Genomic DNA, 20,417 nt, shown 5'->3' with positions numbered 1-20,417 from the left:
TCTTCCCTCAGCAGCAGCACCAGAGATCTCATCCTGAAGGGAATTGCTTCCTTTATACATTTTCAGAGGACAAAATTAGTGCAGCACCTTTTTTCTCCACCTCCTGAGCATAACATCACTTTCCCACATCTGCCCTTTCTCCCCCAAACCCAGCCAGTGACCTGTAAATCTGGGTGGCTCCTGACATAACTAAAAAGGCACTGGGGACACAGGGACTTCTCTCCTGACTTGTCAGTATCACCTCCAGCTGGGATAACCCTGGGAAAACTTATTCCTGGCTATTATAGGAACATAAATGAAGCCTGCAGAGATTGTTTGGTAACTCACAGGTAACTTGAAGTGCTTCTGTGGTGTTTGGCTCCTTGCTTAGTCAGCACTGCAGCTTCCAGGACACACTCAGGCTTGGGACAGTAAGAATCCAGCAGATATTTACCTCCTGTATCCCTCTCTGCTGACAAGGAACAGCATCCACTTGGTTTCAGGGACGTATTCTCCCAGGGACCAGCAGAGTCATGCATCTGGCAGGATCTAAATGCTCACAGGGATTTCTAAAGCTTTCCAAGAATAGCCTTCAGTTGCTGCTAGCTTCCACCAAAGCCTTGTCCAGACCAAATCTGAACAGCCCCTGAATTATTTAGAGCTCATTTATTACACCTGGGTCATTTGGAATGACTCATTTGTAGTGCCTCCAGTTTGAGGCATGTGGGAGAGATTAATTACCCCCCTTGCCTGGGTCCTGTCTAGACTGGGCAGTTGAGGTGTGTCCAGCAGACCAGGGACATTTGGCCAGGCTGGGTTTCACACAGGGTACAGAGGAACTCCAGGAAGGAGCTTGGCTTGACAGGAATTTCCAGTGTCACATTTCAAACATGGGGAAGAGGGAGCAGGTGATGTAAAAACACCCAAATTCTCACCCAGTTCCTGGGGCTCATCTCATGCTCAGTGTCTGCAGGGAGCAACACAGGCAGGGTCACCCCAGCACACTCATGAGTCCCAAATCAGTATGGAAAAAGCCAGTATGCAGCAGGACTGGCCTCTGTCAGCCCCCAATACCTGGGGGTGACAAACACCCGCAATCTTCAAGGATCATTACCTGGCAGTGAGCAGCTTTACAGGACAAACCAGAACTTGGGCTGAACCTGATGGGATTGCTCCTTGCATCCCACTGTTGGGATACTGTGAAACACTCAAGACGGAGCAATACAGGGAAGGTAGAAAGCTGCATCTTCCTCTTTCCTATCTTACCTGACACAGGCAGCCCACAGCCTGTTCCCCCTGATCTCCCTCTCTCAGCTTTGAGGCCATTTATCTCTCAATTTATTCCTAGCCTGTGAGAAAAACTGTCACAAGTGTCCTATCAACATGTGTGAGCCTTCCTGGTCCCACGACTTGTGTGTCCTGAACTATCACCCCATCCATCCTGCAGAAAGGATACAAAAAAGTTTGAAACCACAAGATTCCAGCTGCTGGGACACTGGGCACCAGGCAGAGCCAGCAGTGCTATCCCTCAGGCATGGGCTGAGCTGGGATCACTCCACAGCACACAGGGCTGGAGGAAAAACCTTGTCCTGCACACTCCCCCATGCTTCATCCCCCAGCTGATGGCTCCACATGCTGCAAAGCCCATCTGAACTCTCTCAGGGGATAGCGTGGACACCGACATGCAAGGGCAGGTTTGGTAACTGCTGTTTACAGGACAGCCCTCAGCTTCTGGCTGGTAGGGACAGGCAGAGCCTCCTCTCAAATTTCACACAAGGCTCTGACCAGAGGGCAGGGCAGTGCTAAGGCAGGACACAGACTGCCTCAGACCAAGGGACAGAGCACTCCCCAGCTCCCCTTTCACCTCCCTAATTCTCCAGCACCCACAGCACTTAGGTCTCCTGCTCCATGAGCCCATATCCCTTCATGGGTGTCACAACTCTTCCACAGTCAAAATAAGTGTGACACTGCACCCAGCCATGGATGGTCACTCGGGCCCAACACCCCAGCACCCCCAGCAGGAGCTGTGGCTCAGCCCACAGAGCCCCCAGGGAGGGTGAGGCTCCTCCTTGGGCTCTCTCCAGCAGCAGAGCCAGTTTAAGAGGTTTCTACCCCACCCTGTCTCTCCATCTCAGACTTCCAGCCCTGTCAGGTTTGCTCACTATCCCAGCACAGACAACAGCTGGGACTAGGTGCCTCCCCCCTGCCAACTTCATCCAGGGCATGATGCACAACTGCCTGAGGCAGCATTCACCTCAGGGCCATCAGCTCCCGGAGCACTCACTGAGGGAGGAAGGGAGAAAACCTCTTCAACCAGCTCCGCCACCGGGGCAATCCTGAGAACCACACCCTGAGATCCAGACTGCTGGGAAGGCTGCGATGAGTGGGACTTGTCCTTTGGATAATGGCACTCTCCTGCTGTGCTCCCGAGTCATTCCGAAGTGATCCAGTGTTGCTGCCCTTCATTTCTCACCCTGAACATTGTCACTGCAAGCACATGGCAGCACTGTGGTAATGTGCTAATCCCAGCTTGCAATTCACAGGGCCTTACTAGTCTCAGTTCACAGCACAGGCCTGCCAAAATGAGCCCTGGAGCAGGCAGGTGAGATTTCCTCACACTTCCAGCACCCAGGAATATGGCAGGACTGCTCTGCAGAAGGACAGGCAGCCTCTGTGAACAGCAGGCTAATGGATCTTTCTCTCCAGAGTCTTTAAGGAGTCCAGGCTCCTCATGGTGAGCCCAACAGTCTGGTGTGACATGGGCTGGGTGCAACCACCCAGCGACAGCCAGCAAAGACTTCCAAGTCTCAGAGAGGGACTGTGGCATTGTTAGTGCCAGGGCTGGACTGTCACTCAGGCTCAGGACACAATAGAGCATTTCAGCTCCTCCATTAAGGGCCTGCAAAACACGCAACTCCAGCTTGAAATGCTGGCACCTCGGCCCAAGCCCCAAGAACTGCCTCGTTATGGAGCTGGGCAGAACACTCAGGCAGAATTAGCAGAAAACTACTCCACAGCACCTGCAAGTCCCACTTCCAGTGCTCCCAGTCTCTGGGTGAGGAGCATGGATATCCCATAACTTGCTCCTCTGTGTCCTCTCCACACTCAGCATCACCCACTGCCTGTATGAGCCTCCCAGAGCTCAGCAGGACACAGCTTCTCTCACAGATGGCCTTGGATGGGTGCATCCAAGACATCCTCCCAGTGATATCCCTGAGTCCAGAGCAACTCACCCAGGCCTGTGCTATCCTGGGAGTCATCAATGCAGAGCCTGAACTAGGAAGAATGTACAGTTAGGGCGCTGCAAGCCACCTAATCAAAGTGGCATTGTGCCACACAGGCATGTGTGACCTGGCAGAGAATTCCTGCAGGAACGTGACCACACCTGAAGCAGAGGTGAAATTCTCCTCCAAACCCAAATCTTTCACCAACACTGATAAATTCATTCACAAAACAGACACACATCGGATTTTTGTTGAAGCAGGGGAAATCAACATTAGTGCCAACTAAACAAAGTAACACAGAACACTCAAGATTTCCTCTATGGCCTGATAGAAACTGGTCAGGAGAAAGATACTGTTATCGTAATTACCTGAAACACCAGAGAACAAACAGCCTCTGCCATCTCAGCTGGTACCATCAAACCACACAATTAATTCAGCTCCTTCACCACCATACACTATTCTGGTCCAGGTTGTTTGGCTGGTAGAACTACTATCACACCTGGATTGGTTTTTTAAAAAATATGTTTATTTTTTGCTAATTGAGTCCCAGTCACACAGCTGACAGCAGCAGAAACACACTGTACCACCAGCTCACTACTTCCCTACTTCGAATTTCTCATTTAGGCCTACTAACCCAGCTCCCAAGTCCAAGGTATATATGGGATATTCGAGTAAGTCAAAGAATGCTCTACAGAAGAAAAATAATAATCTTTTTAGGGTCCTTCACAAGAGAGCGTCACTGACAGAGCAGGAGCACATAATGAGCTGGAAGTTTCCAGGAAAAGCATGGCAGGAGGTAGGAGTTAAGCCTTACCCACCACACAGGGGTCATGCCTCCTCCCTGGGCCTCAGGCCAGCACAGACAACACACACACAAGAGGCCACACAAGTCCAGGTGAGCCTCACCCTGCTGCCCATGTGCCTTCCCAAACCCTTTAAGCACATGGAGCTCATCAGCCTGCAGGCATTTATCCAGCTTAGCACATTCTGCTGGAGCCCAGCCCACCTGCACCAGGACACCAACTCCTCCTGATTTTTATATGAGAGATGATAAGCATTTTTAAACTGACAAGTTCCTGGCTGATAGCCCCCTTCACCTGCCAGATGTTTTGGGTTAGTCCTGGATCACTCCCCAGTCAACTCAGCACCTTGGGCTGCGTCCTGCACAGCTGTGGGAATAAATGTGTCAGGATGAGGAAGGAGGTGGGACTGCTGCTGATGCCAAATTAAAACATCCACCGAAGCACTTGGGAACTCCCCAGCACCCAGAACTGCTCATCTTGAGGACAAAGCTTAATGCCAAGAACCACACAGCCTCACACCAAATGATTCCAGGGAATTAAAGGATAAGGATTCACCTTTATGGGCAGCACCTTGAAGGTGAGGATACAGGTACTGCTGTGACTCAGAGAGGGACTCCACCACAGAGCTGCCACTTGCCCTCCCTGGGGGCTTGCAACTGCCTCAAAACAGCGTGGGAGGCACAGCAGCTTCCCTCCTGCCCTGGCATCTCTGGGAATATCACCTCAGACTCTAAGAGCAGAGCTCCCAAGCTGTTCCCAGTTATAGCTGAATTTCCAGACCATTGGATTCATGCAGTCCCAGCACAAACACCAGAGCTCCTGACAGGGCCTGACTGGGACCTGAATGCTGGAACATCTCCTTTCAGAAGAAAACACTGGAAGAGGCACAGGTAAACTGGAGCTTGAAGCTGGAGCTGGTTCCCTCAGCTTTCACAACCACTCAAATCAAGATTGGTAACACACAGTGTTTCAGGTCCTGTGCTTGTCACAGACACACAGAAAAAACTCTGTTGTGACAGAGAAACTACACTGACACCAGTTTCTAGTTCCTATCCCAACGCTCCTTTCCCAGCTTCAGCCTCCAACCCCCCTTTCCAGAGCTCAGCAGCCAAATTCCCTTAATTAGGACAAATTTGGTGACACAAAAGGACCCACAAAGCCACAAAGCCAAGCCCACACCTCTGTGCAGGCTGCATCCATCCACCACCAGCCTGTTGGGGTTGTTCAACCCTGCTGCCAGGAACAGCCTTTCCCTCCTCCAGCTGCAACAGAACCAACACTAGAAGAGGATTGTTTCAAGGCCACTACTGACCAGTCTTTGGCTGTAACGGATCCGTTCTTCCTCGGGCTCCATCTCCGACTCCTCGGAGGAGAGCGAGAAGGACACGCCAGGACTGCTGTCATCGTCCTCTTCCTCCTTGGAAGCCAGAGGCAAACAGTGAAAAAGGGCACAGGGACACCCACACCCCTCACTTCCCTTCTCCTTTTGGGGCCAACCCCTACCTGCTCTGGGGGCTGAGAGAATGCAGTGGATGAGCCAAGCCCAACTTTTAAGGCTCCTATTCTAACTTAGAATAAATGTCAGGGTACATGACTTCACCAGCTCTTCTGTTACACAACAGGAGCTGCAGGTCTCCCACCTTGGCTCCACACTACCACCAGCAGCTCCACTGGCCCATAGTGGGATAAAAAACAGGGAAGGCGCTGTAAAACCCCGGCTTCTCCAAAATTAAATACTGGAGAGCCAACTTCTCCAAACAACACAATCACTGTCCTCAGGATATCCTGTACCATGGCACCTGGGAGAAACTACAGTGGTACAGGACATCTCCCACGAGCAGGGAAGGCATGTGGGATCTCCTACATACAGCACCCAAGCAGGGAAGCAGTTAGAGATCTAATTCCTGGCTGGAGGAGACCTAAATGCTGAACTCTCCAAATGTACCACCTTGTGACACCACACACCAACCCGGGAAAACCTCCCAGGGCGTCAGATGGCACCTACACTTTTTTTTTTAAAGGGACAGAAACCAACCAAAGCCTGGGTATGGCACGGCTCTTAATCCCCAGGACTATGCTTAAGTCGGACCTTCGGCGAGGAGAATCGGGGAACGGGATCGAGGAAGGGGATCCGCCACCTCTCTCGTAGTGTTTACAGAACCGCTACGAGCACGCAGGGAGAACTAGCTCCATCCTGCTCCTCCCGACCCCCGCTTGGACAGCACAGCATTCCCAGTCCCGCCAGCACCCTCTCCACCCCTGCCTCCCTTGGAACCACGGCACCAGGGCTCCCGGCTCGGCCGAGGGCGGCAGTTTCCCCACACTTGCTGAACTCTGTTTATAAACAACCGGACAAGCGGAGCTCAGCGCGCCGGCCCCGCCGCGGGGCAGGGGGCAACCCCCGGCCCGCCGGGCCACCCCAGCCCGGCCCCGCCGGGGCAGGAGGGGAGGCGGGCGGGAGGGAGGGAGGGTCCCCGGGGAGCTGTCAGCCGGCACCCGCCGCCCCCTCCCCAACTTCCCGACGCGGCCTCCCGGGGCCCGGCAAGGGGAGACCCGCCCGCGCCCGCTCCCGCTCCGGGACCCCGCAAAAACTCGGGGCTCGCCGGTGACCCCCGCGGTGCTCACCAGGTCTCTCCTGCGCCTTTGTCCTCTTCTACCGCCGGCACGGGGGGGGCGGGGGGAGAACAGAACAGACGGAGGAGGAGAAACCCCCCGGTCAGCAGCGATCGCGCCCCGGCCCCGCCGCGCCCCCGGCCCCGCCGCTCTCGGCGCGGGCAGCAGGCGCTGACAGCCCCGCCGGCCGCCCCCCGCCGCCGCGGCCCGCGTCCCCCCGCCGCCGCCGCCGCCTCCACCACCACCGCACCCCCCCCGCCGCCGAGCGCCGGAGCTCGGCCGGCGCCGCCCGCCCCGAGCCGCCCGCGCGGTGCGCCCCCGGCGCCGCCGCCCCCCGGCCGGACGCGGTTCCCCCTCCTCACACAGGAGCCGCCGCCGCCATTTTGAACCCGTCAGAGCCTCACATACACACCGACGCGGCGCGCACGCGCCGCACGCACGGGCGCCCCCCTCCCCCCCCCCCGGCAACCCGCGCGCCGCGCCTGCGCCGTGCGCTCCCCAGCCCGGCCCCGCCCCGCGCCCGCGCGGCTCGGGCCCGGCCACGCCCACTCACACACAGGCCACGCCCACCGCGTGGCCACGCCCCCTCCGCCGCGTGGCCACGCCCCTGGCGGGGGGGGCCGGCGAGGGGGAGCCCCGGTGGGATTTTGGGGGTTCGTGGCCCCTCGGTGTCCCCGCGGGCTTCGCGGCTGCCTGCACGGCTGTGTGGGGGTCTGCAGAGACACCGGCAGGCACCTACATCCGCCTGGGTAACTGCGCACAGCTCCTTACAGTAGTTATACGCTACAGACATTAACAATGTTTTTATAAACTATACATAGTTATATAGATAGTCATAACCTAAATGTATGCAGTGGCATATAAAGTAAATATAGTCATATGGGTGGTTATAAAGCAGCTATATAGTTAGGTATACATTGTATGGTAATATATATATATAAACATATATGTATAACTATATATAAGGTTGTAGACCTGTATGTGCAGGACACCCCTGGACATGCTCACATACACCTCAACCCAAAATCAGCAGGTGACCCCATCCCAGTGGTCTCTCATCCACCCGGGGCCCATGGTGGGACCCCAACATGTCCCTGACGCCCTCCCGGAGTCCCTGCTGTCCCCAGGCCGTGCAGGGGCTGCTCCTGCCCCAGGGACCCTTCACGCCGATGAGTTTTGTGTCACTTTAATGGCAGAAGATCACCCTGCAGTCACCCCGTGTCACCCTCCGGCGCTGGCCTGCCAGCGGGAAGGGGAGCCCCAAATCAGTTCTCTGCCCCCAGAGCCCGGCTGGCAGGGCATGCTGGCAGCCGTGGTGGCACAGGTCTCTGGGATCCAGGCGTGACAGTTCGTGCCAAGGAAAGCTTTCCTGCTGTCCCCCCGTGGTGACCAGCCGTGCCAACCCCGGTCGGGAGGGTGGCAGCGGCATTCCGGTGGTGGCGGAGGCAGAGGTGCGGCAGCAGCCGTGGTGCGGTCGGAGCTCGGGGACAGCAGGAGATCCCGGGGGGCTGTGCCTTGCCGGGGGGCTCAGAGGATCACGCAGACCCTCCTGGGTCCCGCCTTGCGCTGCCTCCGGCGGGCGGCACTGATGGCGGCATGGCAGGCTCTCACAAAGATGTTCCCGACGTTATCCTGGTACCTGGCCGAGCATTCCATGTAGGACACGGCGCGGACCTGCCGGGCCATGGCCTCTCCCTGTGGGCACACACAGAGTCAGACCCCGCCACGGGACCCTGCTGTCGCACTGTCCGCTGCTGGGGACCACCCCTGTCCTGTCCCGTGCCGTGTCACTGGGAGTGACACCCACCTGCTGGCGGGAGACGGGCTGCATCCGTCCGTCCTTCAGCTTCTGCAGCACCTCCTGGTCCTGCCGCAGGTCCGTCTTGCAGCCCACCAGCAGCACCGGGACCCCCTTGCAGAAGTGGTTCACCTCCGGGTACCACTGTGGGGGGACACGTCACCCCGGGATGGGCACGTGCCACCCAGGGATGGGGACAGGGGACAGGCAGCACCCCGGGGTGGCATTACCTTTGTTAGGATGTTGTCAAAGCTGTTGGAGTCGGTGACATCAAAGCACATGAGGACAACGTTGGCGTCTGAGTAGGACAGAGGGCGAAGCCTGTCATAGTCTTCCTGTCCTGCCGGGTGGAGAAGGAAACAATTACATGCCAGCCTGGGACAGTGAAAGTGACATCTGTGGGGATGGCTGTGGGTTAACCCCCCTCTCCCATGGTCATGGGGACCCCTTGGAGGGGGAGACCCCTCCAAGGCATAACCACGAGTGTGGGGCACCCCAAAACGCCCGGATGGGAGAGTGGGGGGCACAACTGCCCGCCCTGTGCCCTCCTGTCCCACCTGCTGTGTCCCACAGGTGGATCTTCACGGGCTTGCCGTCAACCTGGAGGGACGCCGTGTACTTCTCGAACACGGTGGGGACATAGACCTGGCAGGGGACAGGGATACAGGTCACAGTGGCAGCTGTGGGGGGCAGCGAGAGGGGACCCCAGTGGGGCAGAACAGAGCACAGGGAGGGAAGTAGGGAGTGGGAATGGTGCTTCCTCCCTGGGGCAGTGGGATGGGACCCACCCTCGTCCCCCATCCCAGGGCACGTGGGGATTCAGGACAGGGGTTCTGGGGTCTCTGTAGCTGCCCCCCTTCCCTGCACTCCCCGAGTCCCTTATGTGCTCTCACGGAGGGACAAACCCTGCTCCTCCCCATGACTCCCCAAGAGAGAGAGGTGTCACAGGCCCCCATCAGCCCCAGGCTGGGCTACCCCCATGTCCCCATGTCCCACTTCAAACGGCCCCGCTGCCGCCACCGTGTCCGTCCCACCGCCCTTTGCCCGTCACCACTCCCGCACAGGGACAGTGTCACCCACCCACCAGGGGACAGGCATCCCGGTACCTTGGGGAAGTCCCCTTTGGCGAAGGCCACCAGCAGCGACGTCTTCCCGCAGCCGCCATCCCCCACGATGACAGCCTTGACCTCGGTTTCGGAGGCTCCTGCGCTCTGCTCCCCGCGCTCCCGCTGCATGGGGGCGTCCGCTGAGGCCACGGAGCCCGAGTGGCCTCGTTGGGGACAGGGATGGGGACGGGGAGGCGGGAGGCACCCGCCCGCTCCAGGGTGCGGCTGTCACCCGCCCGCCGGGCCCGCCCGCCGCGGGGCTGGGGCCGCGGCGGTGACAGTGGCCGGGACACACGTACAGGTGTCCTGGCACACGGGTGACCTTCTCCCGGCAGGGCCTCGCGGTGCAGAAGCGTCACGCTGCCACCTGCGTGTCCTGCCTGCCTGCGCGACGCTCCCTCGCACTGCTGCCCGCTGCCTCTGGCACACTCTGATCCCCATCCCGCTCCTGATGCCACTCCCCATCCCAGCCCTGCTCGTGCAGATCCCCCTGCACAGCGCAGCCCCCAGGGACGGGACCCCTGTGCCCTCCCCGACGCCCCGTTCCCGCCTCCCAGCCTGGGATTTATTGCCCTGAGCATCCGCAGGAGGCAAAGTCCAGGGGTGGAGTGAGGCACCGGTGGGGGGTGACTCACTGCCCTGGCCCCGCTGTCACTGCCACCCCTGCTGTCACACCCGTGCTGTGCCATGCTGGAGTCTCTGTCCCTGGCACCCAGCTCAGCCACACCTGCGTGAGGGGCACCCACCTGCTTCTGTCTTTTCCTAGTGATCCCAACACGGGTGGGACAGGCTGTGACACCCTGCCTTGCTCGGGGACATGCCATCCCAGCAGTGATGTCCCCCACGCCCCTGTTGGGATGTCCCCAAGACCCTCTCCCCTCTTCTGCCACCCCAAAACTTTGGTGGGGCTGAATGGGTGCTTCTGGTGTGGGGTTGCAGGGAGGGATGTGGGGTCGTGTGTGCTGTCCCCTGCCATTCCCCCATCTGCCACCAGCCTCTCCAGGTTCTCTCAGTGGGTACCAGCCAGTCCAGGAGGGCTCTGGAGCCCCCAGACCAACTGGAGTGAATCCAAAGTGATGGCTCAGGCAACAAATTCCAAACTCTCCCCCAGGCCTGGTGCAGGATGAATCGGAGGAGAGGGATTCTCATGCTGGGAGGCTGGGAGAAAAATGCACAGATGCGGTAATGAACAATCTCAGAAGGATGCCAGCATGGGGGCAGCATGGGGAGAGGAGGCTGGAGCAACATCAAACAATTAGGAAGGTGGCAATTACCAGTCTAATGAGATATCAGGTTGAATCCTAAAAGCATCAAGATTCTTTCAAAGTGAGATGTAACTGCTGCAGTGTTTGTCCTCTGGGTATTTGCTCGGACAAAACATTTCCTTTCCCGCAAAACAGAATTTTGACGGGAGAAGAGGCAGCCTGTGTGCAGCTGCCCAGTGCTCTCAGTGTCTGACCCGTGATTGTGCAGAAACACCCCAAAAAGCAGCTTTATTTGGGGACAAATAGGCTGCTTGGAGCTTCTGAGGACGTGGAGACCCCAGTTTTCCGCACTGGAGAAGACCGTGGCAAGAAGCACCGGAAGGAGGGAGCTTGCCCTGCTCGGACACACCAACAGGTTGGCCCCAAAGAAAGGTAGGGGGCTGGGACCAGAGTCCAGCCCTGGGCACTGCTTGTTTCTCCCTGGATGTCCCCAAAGCCCCTCTCACCGCTCCCATAGTTGTCCTTAATCGGGATGACTGGATTGATCCAACCCTCTCTCCGCCCTTACCTCACGCCCAGCCATCCCACAGCCCCCCTGTCCCCAGCCCTATTGTGCCACCTCACCAGGATCCCCCTCCTTGTCACATCCCACTAACCCCCCTCTGCCCTGACCCACAGCTGGGGACCACATCCCACCTTCCACCATGGAGCTGAACCAGACCTCCCCACCTCCCTCATCTCCTGTGATGGACACCGAAGGAGACGATTTCTGTGAGATCGATGTCACCGATGTGGCCATAGGTGGTGTCACACTGCTCATCTGCCTCTGTGGGCTGGCCGGGAATGGGGCTGTGCTCTGGCTCCTCGGATTCCACATCCGCAGGAACCCCATCACTGTCTACATCCTCAACCTGGCCGTCGCTGACTTCACCTTCCTGCTCTTCATGGTCCCCTCCTCCCTGCTCTACCTGCTGGAGGATGTGTCCTGCTCCACTGTCGTGTCCCTGAAGTACCTGAGGTCCCTTCTCCTGCTGTCGCTGCTCTCCTACAACATGGGGCTGTACCTGCTGACAGCCATCAGCATCGAGAGGTGTGGTTCAATCCTCTTCCCCCTCTGGTACCGCTGCCGCCGTCCCCAGCGCCTGTCATGGGTGGTGTGTGCCGTGCTCTGGGGCCTCTCCATCGCTGTCGTGGTCGTGGTGACCTCCCTGTGCCTGTCGCAGGAGCATGAGCACTGCCGGGTGGCTCTCATCTCCATGTATGCCCTCAGCTTCCTCATCTTTGCCCCACCCATGGTCATCTCTAATGTGATCCTCTTCATCAAGGTCCAGTGTGGCTCCAAGAGACGTCAGCCTAAGAGACTCTACATTGTTATCTTCCTCACGGTGCTCTTCTTCCTCATCTTTGGAGTGCCCCTCAGCCTCTGGAATTTCCTGCAGCAGCTCAGCTACACCATTGTGTCCTCCCAGGTGGTTTTCCTTCTTGCCTGCATCAACAGCAGCATCAACCCCTTCATCTACTTCTTGGTGGGGAGCTGCTGGAGGCACTGCTCCATCGTGTCCCTCCAGGTCGCCTTCCAGAGGGTCTTTGAGGAGACAGGGATCACCACAATGTCCAGATGAAAGGCCACTGTGGTCCCACCGGCTGTGCTGTCCGTGCTGGCTTCATGCTCAGCTGTCCACCCTTGCTCCCAGCCAGGCCTGCAGGTCATCTTCCTGCAGCTGTGAGTCAGGATGCATCCCATAGCTTTTCCATCCCTTTTCCCATCCCACTGATCCGTGTTGTTGTGTCTATCCCTATCCTTAACCCTCTCCCCGTCCTTATCCCTATCATTGCATCCACATCCCATCTGCATTCCCAATCCAGTCTTATCCCCAAACCATCCTCATCTCGGCTCCCCTTCCCTGTTCACTGTACCCATCCCATCCCATCCCATCCCATCCCATCCCATCCCATCCCATCCCATCCCATCCCATCCCATCCCATCCCATCCCATCCCATCCCATCCCATCCCATCCCATCCCATCCCATCCCGTCCCATCCCGTCCCGTCCCGTCCCGTCCCGTCCCGTCCCGTCCCGTCCCGTCCCGTCCCGTCCCGCAGGTTTCCCAGCTGCCGGCCGCTCCGAGCGCGATCCGTCGGGCTCTGCTGCCCTCCTGTGAGAAATTTTGGGATTGCCGGCATCCGGACTCTTCCCGATCCCCTCTGACATCCCAAATTCCCCGCCCAGGGCCGCCTTCCCCCGACAGCCCGTCCCCACCCGGCAGTGTGTCCACTCCTGGCCATTCCGCGCTCCTTCTCCCCAATAAACGCTAATGGATCCATCCCGCTGTCGCCTCTCGTCCCTCTCCAAGGGAGGCTGGGGGGCGGGACACCGCGGGTGAAGCTCTAGAGGGGAATGTCACAGGGAAGCAGTCCCCAAAAACCGTATGAGGCAGTTTGGAGTGAGCAGCCCGTGGGGAGGGACTGCAGCCTCAGGCATGGGGCTGGGAGAGATGGGAAGGATGGGAGGTGGGTGGGCTGCATGGGGAGTGGGATGGGAGATTGGTGTGGGATGTGATGGAGCTGGTGGGAAAGTGTGGGATGTGGTGAGGCTGGAGAAAAGATGTGGGATGTGGTGGGGCTGGAGAAAAGGTGTGGGATTTGGTGGGGCTGGAGAACAGGTGTGGGATTTGGTGGGGCTGGAGAAAAGGTGTGGGATGTGGTGGGGCTGGAGAAAAAGTGTGGGATGTGGTGGGGCTGGTGACCTCAGCAAAGCCACAGGGAGCAGGGTGATGCCCCGTGGAGCCCATGGTGACAAACACAGGTGCCACCCTGCTCCTGGAAGGGGGTGGCCGTGCTGAGGACCACGGCCTCTTCCTCTCCTTGCTGCTGCACCATCGGAGCCTGCTGAGGGGGCAACTGAAAGGAGTGGAGAGGAGGAATTTCTGCAGGCTGAGAGACCTTTGCATCTGGCTCACAAAATTAAAAACTAAAGATCTCTGGGGAGATCTTTGCTGTGACACTCACAGAGCACTCACAGGGAATGTTGAGCTCCTGGTCCATCCTGTCCATGCCAGCTGTGCCAGTGCCAGCCCAGCTCTGGGCACTGGGGATCAAGGTTGCTCCAGGGAGCACAAGCCATGGGTGTGTCCCTTCCTTCCAGCCACATTCCCGGCTGGCAGCAGGAGCCAGGAGAAGCCGGGAAGCGCTCGGAGAGGGGGCAAAGGAGCTCAGGGTTCACGGTGCTGTTTATTGATATTAGACCTCAGTGGGATGCAGGACCCAGGTGCCAGGGGGAATGTTGGCATCACAGTGTTGGGAAGGATCCGTTTGGGGAGCAGTGCTCTAGGACCCGTGAGGGAGGGGGAATATGCTCCCTGCAGAGCATCCCTCACACATGGTCCTTGGCACTGCCTCCTCTCCTTTCTCCTGCAGGAATACAGCACCACAGGGAAGGTGATACAGTGGCTATTTATTAATCAGGCGACTCTGCACCAAGGTCCTTCAGCAGAGCAGTAGAAGGGATCAACAGGCTGAGAAGGCTGTATCCATGGCAGGATCATTTCTGTGGGCAGTGTTTTCTTCTGGCCCCTCAAACACCCTCTGGAGGGAGAGCCGGAGGGACCCCACAGAGCAGGGCCTCCAGCACCTCCCCACCAAGAAGTAGATGAAGGGGTTGATGCTGCTGTGGATGCAGGTGAGCAGGATAACAACCTCGGAGGACACAGTGATGTAACCGAGCTGCTGCAGGAAATTGCAGAGGCTGAGGGGGAGAGCAAAGAGGAGGAAGAAGAGCACAACAAGGAAAATAACAATGTCGAGTCTCTTGGGTTGCTGCTGCTGAGACCCACACTTGACCTTAATGAGGAGGACTGTGCTGGAAACGACCATGGCTGGGGCAAAGAGGAAGAGGTTGAGGGCATACATGGTGATGAGAGACACCCGGCAGTGCTCGTGCTCCTGTGACAGGCACAGGGAAGTCACTGTGACAATGACAGCGATGGAGAGGGCCCAGAGCAGGGCACACACTACCCATGACAGGCGCTGGGGACGGCGGCAGCGGTACCAGAGGGGGAAGAGGATTGAACCACACCTCTCGATGCTGATGGCTGTCAGCACATACAGCCCCATGTTGTAGGAGAACAGCAGGAGCGGGAAAAGTGCCCTTAGGAACACCAGGGGAGCGACTGTGGAGCAGGACACATCCTCCAGTAGGTAGAGCAGGGTGGAGTGGACCGCAAAGTGGAGGAAGGAGAAGTTGGCGAAAGCCAGGTTGGTGATGTAAAAGGTGGTGGGGTTCCTTTGGAGAAGGCAGAGCACAGCGCCATTCCCGGCCAGCCCACAGAGGCAGATGAGCAGTGTCACACTGTGTATGGCCACGCTGGTGACATCTGTCTCACAGATGTCATCTCCCTCAGTGGGTGAGGCAGGAGATGGGGACATGGTGGTCACCTCCATGGATGGATGCTGAGGAGGTGGTGGGATGTGGCCCTGGCTGTGGTCAGAGTGGATGGGGAGTCAGTGGTTCAAAAATCCAGGAATGGACCATGCAGCTCCTCAGCAGCTCCCTGCAGAGGGAAGGATTCAGTGGGGAGAAGTGAGATGTGCAGGGGAGGAGGGTGGAGGAAGAGTGGGGTGGGAGAGGGTTGGGCTGTTCACCAGGAGACACAGAAGGGAAGCACAGGGCAGAGGAGGGGGGAGCTGGGGAGGGCACTGGGGTCACTGGGAGAGGGTGGCAGGAACAGAGCAGCTGCTGGAGGAGAGGAAGTTTAGGATAAAGAGGAAGGAAAACATTCCACTGACCTGTTCCCTGTGGGGCAGCAGCAGGCAAAGGGGTCTGTGCAGATCAGCGGCGCTTCCTGGTTCCTTTTCCTCCTTTGGGATCCATGTCCTAAAGCGGCTCCTGCCAGGTCAGTGACATGAAGGAGAAAGTGCCCAGATCACCAGGAGCTCCTCACTGCTGTCCTGCTGGCTCCTCTCTGCCCTGTGCTGTTGCTGTTTCCCAAGGCTCGGTGGTATCACAGGGGAATCGGAAATTGCACCTTTGGCTACGTCAGGGTGCGCCTGCACTCCTACAGAGTAATTTATAATGATTTTTTTGAGTTTTGTCCAATAAGGAAGTGGCTTTTGCCAGACAATCTGCAGAGTTTTGCAAGTGGTTCATCATTTCCTCCTGATTAGAAACACTGCTTCCCTGCAGAATGTCCCATTCTCCATCCGCCTCCCCTCTCCTGAAGGGCTTCTACCACTCCTCATTTCCCTTCCCTGTGGGGTCAGCGTCCCCCCAGAAGGACGCTGGTGGTGCTGGTGGCACTGGAATGCCGGCAGTGCCGGCAGTGCTGATGAAGCCGCTGGGTGCTCGTCAGAAGCATTTCACGTTCTGGGAAGAGCTCTGGGATCATTGCCAAAGCCTCCCCAAAGGGCCAAAGGACGCTCAGGTCTCCCAATCCCATCCCCATCCCTGCTCCCCATCCCGCTCTCCATCCTCTCCCATCCTCTCCCACGCCGCAGCTTTCCCGGCCGGCGGCGGCTCCGCGCTCCGAGCGCGGCCCGTCGGGCTCTGCTGCCCTCCCGTGCTGAGATCTGGGATCGGCAGCATCCCTCCTCTCCTGACCCTTCCTCACCTCCTCGGAAATCCCAGAGCACCCCCCGCAACCCCCCCGGGCCACCTTGCACCCCCAGAGCCCCGCTCCTCCCCTGCTGCACCCGCGACTCCCGCAGCGTCTCTGCCCCTCCTGGCCATGGGGCTCCAGCAGCCGGGAGGGAGGAGGAAAGCCCTGCTCCCGTGTGCTCCCTCAGGGCATCCCTCCCACACGCCGCTGCTCCCTTCTCCTGCAGGAATACACCGCGGGAGTGCTCCAGACGAGTGCTTGAGATCGCTGAAAAAGTCACCGCCAAGGGGCTCGCTAAAAACCACATTTAATATGAAGCGGCAGCACAACGGAGTTCACTGGCCAGGAGCATTTCTCAGATCTCTGTGTGGACTGGAAAGATGGTGAGGATGCTCCAGCACACAGAAGGTGATAGTGTGGGTATTTATTGTTCAGGAAGATCAAGGAATCCCTCAGCTGCAGTCCCGGGGTTATTCACCAGTGCAATGGCAGGAATCAACAAGCTCAGGGCTCTGTGTCCATGACGGGATCATTGCTGTGGGCAATGTTTTCTTCTGTGTCCCCAAAGACTCTCAGGAGGGCCTTCCTTAGGGACCCATGGAGCAGGGCCTCCTGCAACACTCCACACAGCAGGGCCTCCTGCTCCCCACCAAGAAGTAGATGAAGGGGTTGATGGTGCTGTGGATGCAGGTGAGCAAGAAAACCACTTGGGATGACACAGCTGAACTGCTGCAGTAAAGTCCAGAGGCTGAGTGGGAGAGTGAAGAGGAGGATGAAGAGCACAGTGAGGAGGAGAATGGTGTTGAGTCTCTTGGGGTGCTGCTGCTGGGAGGCAGGCTTGACTTCACTGAAGAGAATTGTGTTGGAAATGACCACAGCTGGAGTAAAGAGCAGGAGGTTGAGGACATTCATGGAGATGAGACACCTGGCAGTGCTGGGGCTTGAGTGACAGGGACAGGATAACCACTGTAACAAAGGGGAGGGCTGAGAGAAGGACACTCATGAACCCTGATGGGTGCTGGGGGCAGTGGCAGCGGTACCAGAGTGGGCAGAGGATGGATGTGCATCTCTTGATAATGATGGCTGTCAGCAGGTACAGCCCCGTGGTGTCAGAGAACAGCAGGAGCAGGAAAAACAAACTCAGGTTGTCCAGGAGCATAATACTGGAGCAGGAAAGTTCCTCCAGCAGGTGAAGCAGAATGGACCAGGAAGCTGAAGTCGGGAATAGCCAAATGGAAGATACAGAGTGTGATGGGGTTCCTGCAGAAGCTGAAGAGGCAGAGGAGAGCCCAGATTCCAGCCAGCCCACAGAGGCAGATGCGCAGCATGATACCACACATGGCCACATCAGTGATATCAATCCCACATATATTATCTCCTTCAGTGGGTGAGGCAGGAGATGAAGACATGGTGCTCACCTCCATGGATGGACGGTGGGCAGGCGGTGGGATGTGGTCCTGGCTGTGGTCAGAGTGGATGGGGAGTCCGTGCTTGGAGAATCCAGGGATGGACCATGAGGCTCCTCAGCAGCTCCCTGCAGTGGGAAGGATTCAGTGGGGACGAGTGAGATGTGCAGGGGAGGAGGGCGGTGGAAATGGTGGGGTGGGAGAGGATGGTGGGAGGGTTGGGCTGTTCAGCAGGGGATGTGGATGGAAAGCTCAAGGCAGAGGAGAGAGGACCTGGGGAGGGCACTGAGGTCACTGGGTGGTAGGAACAGAGCAGCTGCTGGAGTAGAGGAAGTTTGGGATAAGGAGGAAGGAAAACATTCCACTGACCTGTTCCCTGTGCGGCAGCAGCAGGCAAAGGGGTCTGTGCAGATCAGCGGCGCTTCCTGGAACCTCTGGCTCCTTTGGGATCCATGTCCTAAAGCGGCTCCTGCCAGGTCAGTGACATGAAGGAGAAAGTGCCCAGATCACCAGGAGCTCCTCACTCCTGTCCCACCACCTGCTGTCTGTGCCCAATCCTGTGTTGCCCCCCATGACTCGGTGCAGTCATGGCACAGTCAGAAATTGCATCTTTGGCAATATCAGAGCTTCATTTCCTCAGAGATATTTATCCTGGGTGGATTTTTTTTTTTTTTTTTTTTTTTTTTTTTTTTTTTGCTACAAAAGAAATGACTTTTGTCAAGAGCTCCAAATGAAATAATTTGGCTCATAATTTTATCCTGATTAGAAAGACTCTTACCCTGCAGATTGCTTCACTCTCCAAATGCCTTCCCTGTCCTGACAGGCTTCTACCATTCCTTGTTTCTTCCCTGAGGGATCAGAATCCCTCCAGCAGCAGAGGGATGCTGGTGGCACTGGAATACTGGCAGTGCTGGCAGTGCTCGTGAGTCAGCTGGGTGCTTCTCAGAAGCAACACTCATTCCAGGAAGGGCTCCATGATCATTGCCAAAACATGCCCTGGTCCCAAGGAAGCACAGCCCAGCTGCTACCTATCCTATCCCATCATATCCTCATTCCTGCTCTTCATCACCATCCCATTCCCACCCTGTTCTCCTTCCTCACCCCATCCTATCACATCCCACAGATTTCCCAGACAGCTGCAGCTCCCCCACTCTGAGCATGGCCTGTCAGACTCTGCTCTCCTCTGGCCTTCCCGGTATCCAGAGCCCCTCCAACAGCCTCTGACCCTCTTCTACCACTCTGAAACTGCCTGCAACACCTCAGACTGTCCCAGGGGCCCCCTTTTCTCCCCCAACAGCCCCACTCCTGCCCTGCTCCACACACCCCAGCAGTGCCCCGCTCCTCCTGGCCACAGTGTTCTAGGATCCAGGAGGGATCCTCCTGCCCTGTGCTCCTCAGGATCACACAAGATGATAAATGTGGCTGGAGCCAGTGCAGAAACAGACAAGGAGGCCTGCAGTGGTGCTGGGGCAAATTCTGTAAAAAGAATCAAGAGCACATGGCCAAAGGAAAAGTTCAAGGCAAGGTCACCTTTAATATCACAGGACTCTGAATGTGACCACCAGAGACCCCTCTGAATGATCCTCCAGGACCAGGAAAGGACTTGGAGAAGGAGGTGAATGCATGGAAATTAGTCCTAGGAAAGTGATGTTTATGTATTAGATAAGAAAGACATTTCAATGACTCTATGTGGTTATGATGGATAAAAACGTGCAGTGTTGTTCTATCACACACAGGACAAGAAGAGATCCTTCTGTGTGTCCTGTAGAGGTAAAGAGTTCCTGTGTCCTAATGCTTCTCATCGTGATGGAAAGTATATTCTGGCTGATTTTGGTATCACGCCCAATTCCCCTCTCTGCTCCTCTCCCCGTCCTGTCCCGTCCTGTCCCATGGCCGCTCCGTGCCTTGAAGCGCTGCCCACTCTGCTGCTCTCCAGTCAGGACATTTGGGATCAGCAGCATCCAGACCCTTCTTGAACTTCTCTAGACCCTTCCAGAACCCTGCCATGTTTCTGGAACCCTCCAACCACCTCCAGTCCCGCCCCAGGGCCGCCTTTTCCCCTAGGACAGCCCTGCTCCTGCCCTGCTCCACCTGGGGCCATGAGCAGTGTTTCTGCTTCTCCCAGCCATTCCTGCTTTTCTACCTTGAACTGAACAATTTAGCAAAGAAATAACAGGAACAGCGTTTAGCTGCAATGGTATCTCAGGCCTTAACCTTGCTGCCAGGCCTGACCCACGGAGGTGTCTCAGGCACTGAGCAGCTGAGAGAGCAGCATTTCCCCACATTTGCCAGAGCAGATGCTCCCGTGTGTGCACACAGACAGGAAGAGTCAGTGCAGGGTGCCTGTGAGAAATTCCCCGGGGAGGCAGGGAAATGCTCCCTGCGGATCCCTTGGCATCTCCTCACCGTGCCAAGGCTTGGGCCTCCAGCCCTGGGGGATCGGCCCAGGAGCCGCCGGCGCTCGGGGATCACCCGAGGGCAGCAGACGGAGAGATCCCAGCTCGGAGAGGCCCCAGGGCCAGGGAGCTTCTGCTCAGCGCTGCTGGAACCAGGAGAGCTCCAAGGGGCTCCTTTTGGCCCTGCTCACAGGGCCCAAGGGATGGGCTTCAGCCACAGCAATGTTTCACCCTGGCCACCCTGGGGGCCGGCAACTCGCTGTGGAAGTGTGAGAGCAGGGATGCTGTGGCAT

General features: G+C 57.5%; 5 protein-coding genes and 1 pseudogene across 11 annotated transcripts in view; 1 reads left to right on the top strand and 5 right to left on the bottom strand.

Moving 5' to 3' along the window:
- The window catches only part of KDM2A (lysine demethylase 2A), a 33,547-nt gene extending 26,453 nt beyond the window's left edge, over positions 1-7,094 (bottom strand). For all 3 annotated transcript variants that reach the window (XM_085581262.1, XM_085581261.1, XM_021555935.4), the window contains exons 1-3: positions 6,982-7,094; positions 6,632-6,659; positions 5,319-5,423 (exon numbers count right to left, since the gene is read on the bottom strand). In XM_085581262.1, coding sequence (XP_085437388.1) covers positions 5,319-5,423; positions 6,632-6,659; positions 6,982-7,001 — 153 coding nt within the window. In that variant the 5' untranslated portion in view covers positions 7,002-7,094. The remainder of the gene's footprint in view (positions 1-5,318; positions 5,424-6,631; positions 6,660-6,981) is intronic.
- Positions 7,095-7,100: 6 nt separating this feature from the next.
- On the bottom strand, positions 7,101-12,337 carry RHOD (ras homolog family member D). Of its 4 annotated transcripts, XM_021556079.3 has the most exons (5): positions 9,524-12,337; positions 8,975-9,062; positions 8,648-8,757; positions 8,427-8,561; positions 7,101-8,314 (listed from the first exon to the last, which is right to left on the bottom strand). In XM_021556079.3, the coding sequence occupies exons 1-5, from the start codon at positions 9,650-9,652 to the stop codon at positions 8,147-8,149; spliced, it is 630 nt and encodes a 209-aa protein (XP_021411754.1). In that variant the 5' UTR covers positions 9,653-12,337; the 3' UTR covers positions 7,101-8,146. The 4 variants fall into 4 exon arrangements, with proteins under 4 accessions (XP_021411754.1, XP_085437421.1, XP_085437422.1 ...); XM_085581295.1 differs by having other exon boundaries at positions 8,975-12,337; XM_085581296.1 differs by having other exon boundaries at positions 7,101-8,561.
- On the top strand, positions 9,821-12,350 carry GPR152 (G protein-coupled receptor 152). Its single transcript, XM_021556077.3, has one exon. The coding sequence runs from the start codon at positions 11,433-11,435 to the stop codon at positions 12,348-12,350; it is 918 nt and encodes a 305-aa protein (XP_021411752.1). The 5' UTR covers positions 9,821-11,432.
- A 1,815-nt stretch (positions 12,351-14,165) lies between these two features.
- Positions 14,166-20,417, bottom strand: part of LOC116183119 (mas-related G protein-coupled receptor member H-like) — a 31,946-nt gene continuing 25,694 nt past the window's right edge. The window contains exons 2-3 of the mRNA XM_085581289.1: positions 15,514-15,613; positions 14,166-15,278 (exon numbers count right to left, since the gene is read on the bottom strand). Coding sequence (XP_085437415.1) covers positions 14,236-15,168 — 933 coding nt within the window. The 5' untranslated portion in view covers positions 15,169-15,278; positions 15,514-15,613 and the 3' untranslated portion in view covers positions 14,166-14,235. The remainder of the gene's footprint in view (positions 15,279-15,513; positions 15,614-20,417) is intronic.
- LOC110484935 (mas-related G protein-coupled receptor member H-like) lies at positions 16,614-17,746 on the bottom strand (annotated as a pseudogene).
- LOC144246530 (uncharacterized) overlaps positions 18,507-20,417 on the bottom strand; it is a 37,751-nt gene continuing 35,840 nt past the window's right edge. For both annotated transcript variants that reach the window (XR_014955941.1, XR_014955940.1), the window contains exon 5: positions 18,507-18,724. The gene's annotated coding sequence lies outside the window, so the exon portion shown is untranslated. The remainder of the gene's footprint in view (positions 18,725-20,417) is intronic.

Source organism: Lonchura striata, chromosome 5 (genome assembly GCF_050655825.1).
Source record: "Lonchura striata isolate lonStrDom1 chromosome 5, ASM5065582v1, whole genome shotgun sequence".
Classification (NCBI taxonomy): Eukaryota; Metazoa; Chordata; class Aves; order Passeriformes; family Estrildidae; genus Lonchura; species Lonchura striata.
The sequence above is the reverse complement of the archived record's forward strand: the minus strand, read 5'-3'. Positions and strand labels throughout refer to the sequence as shown.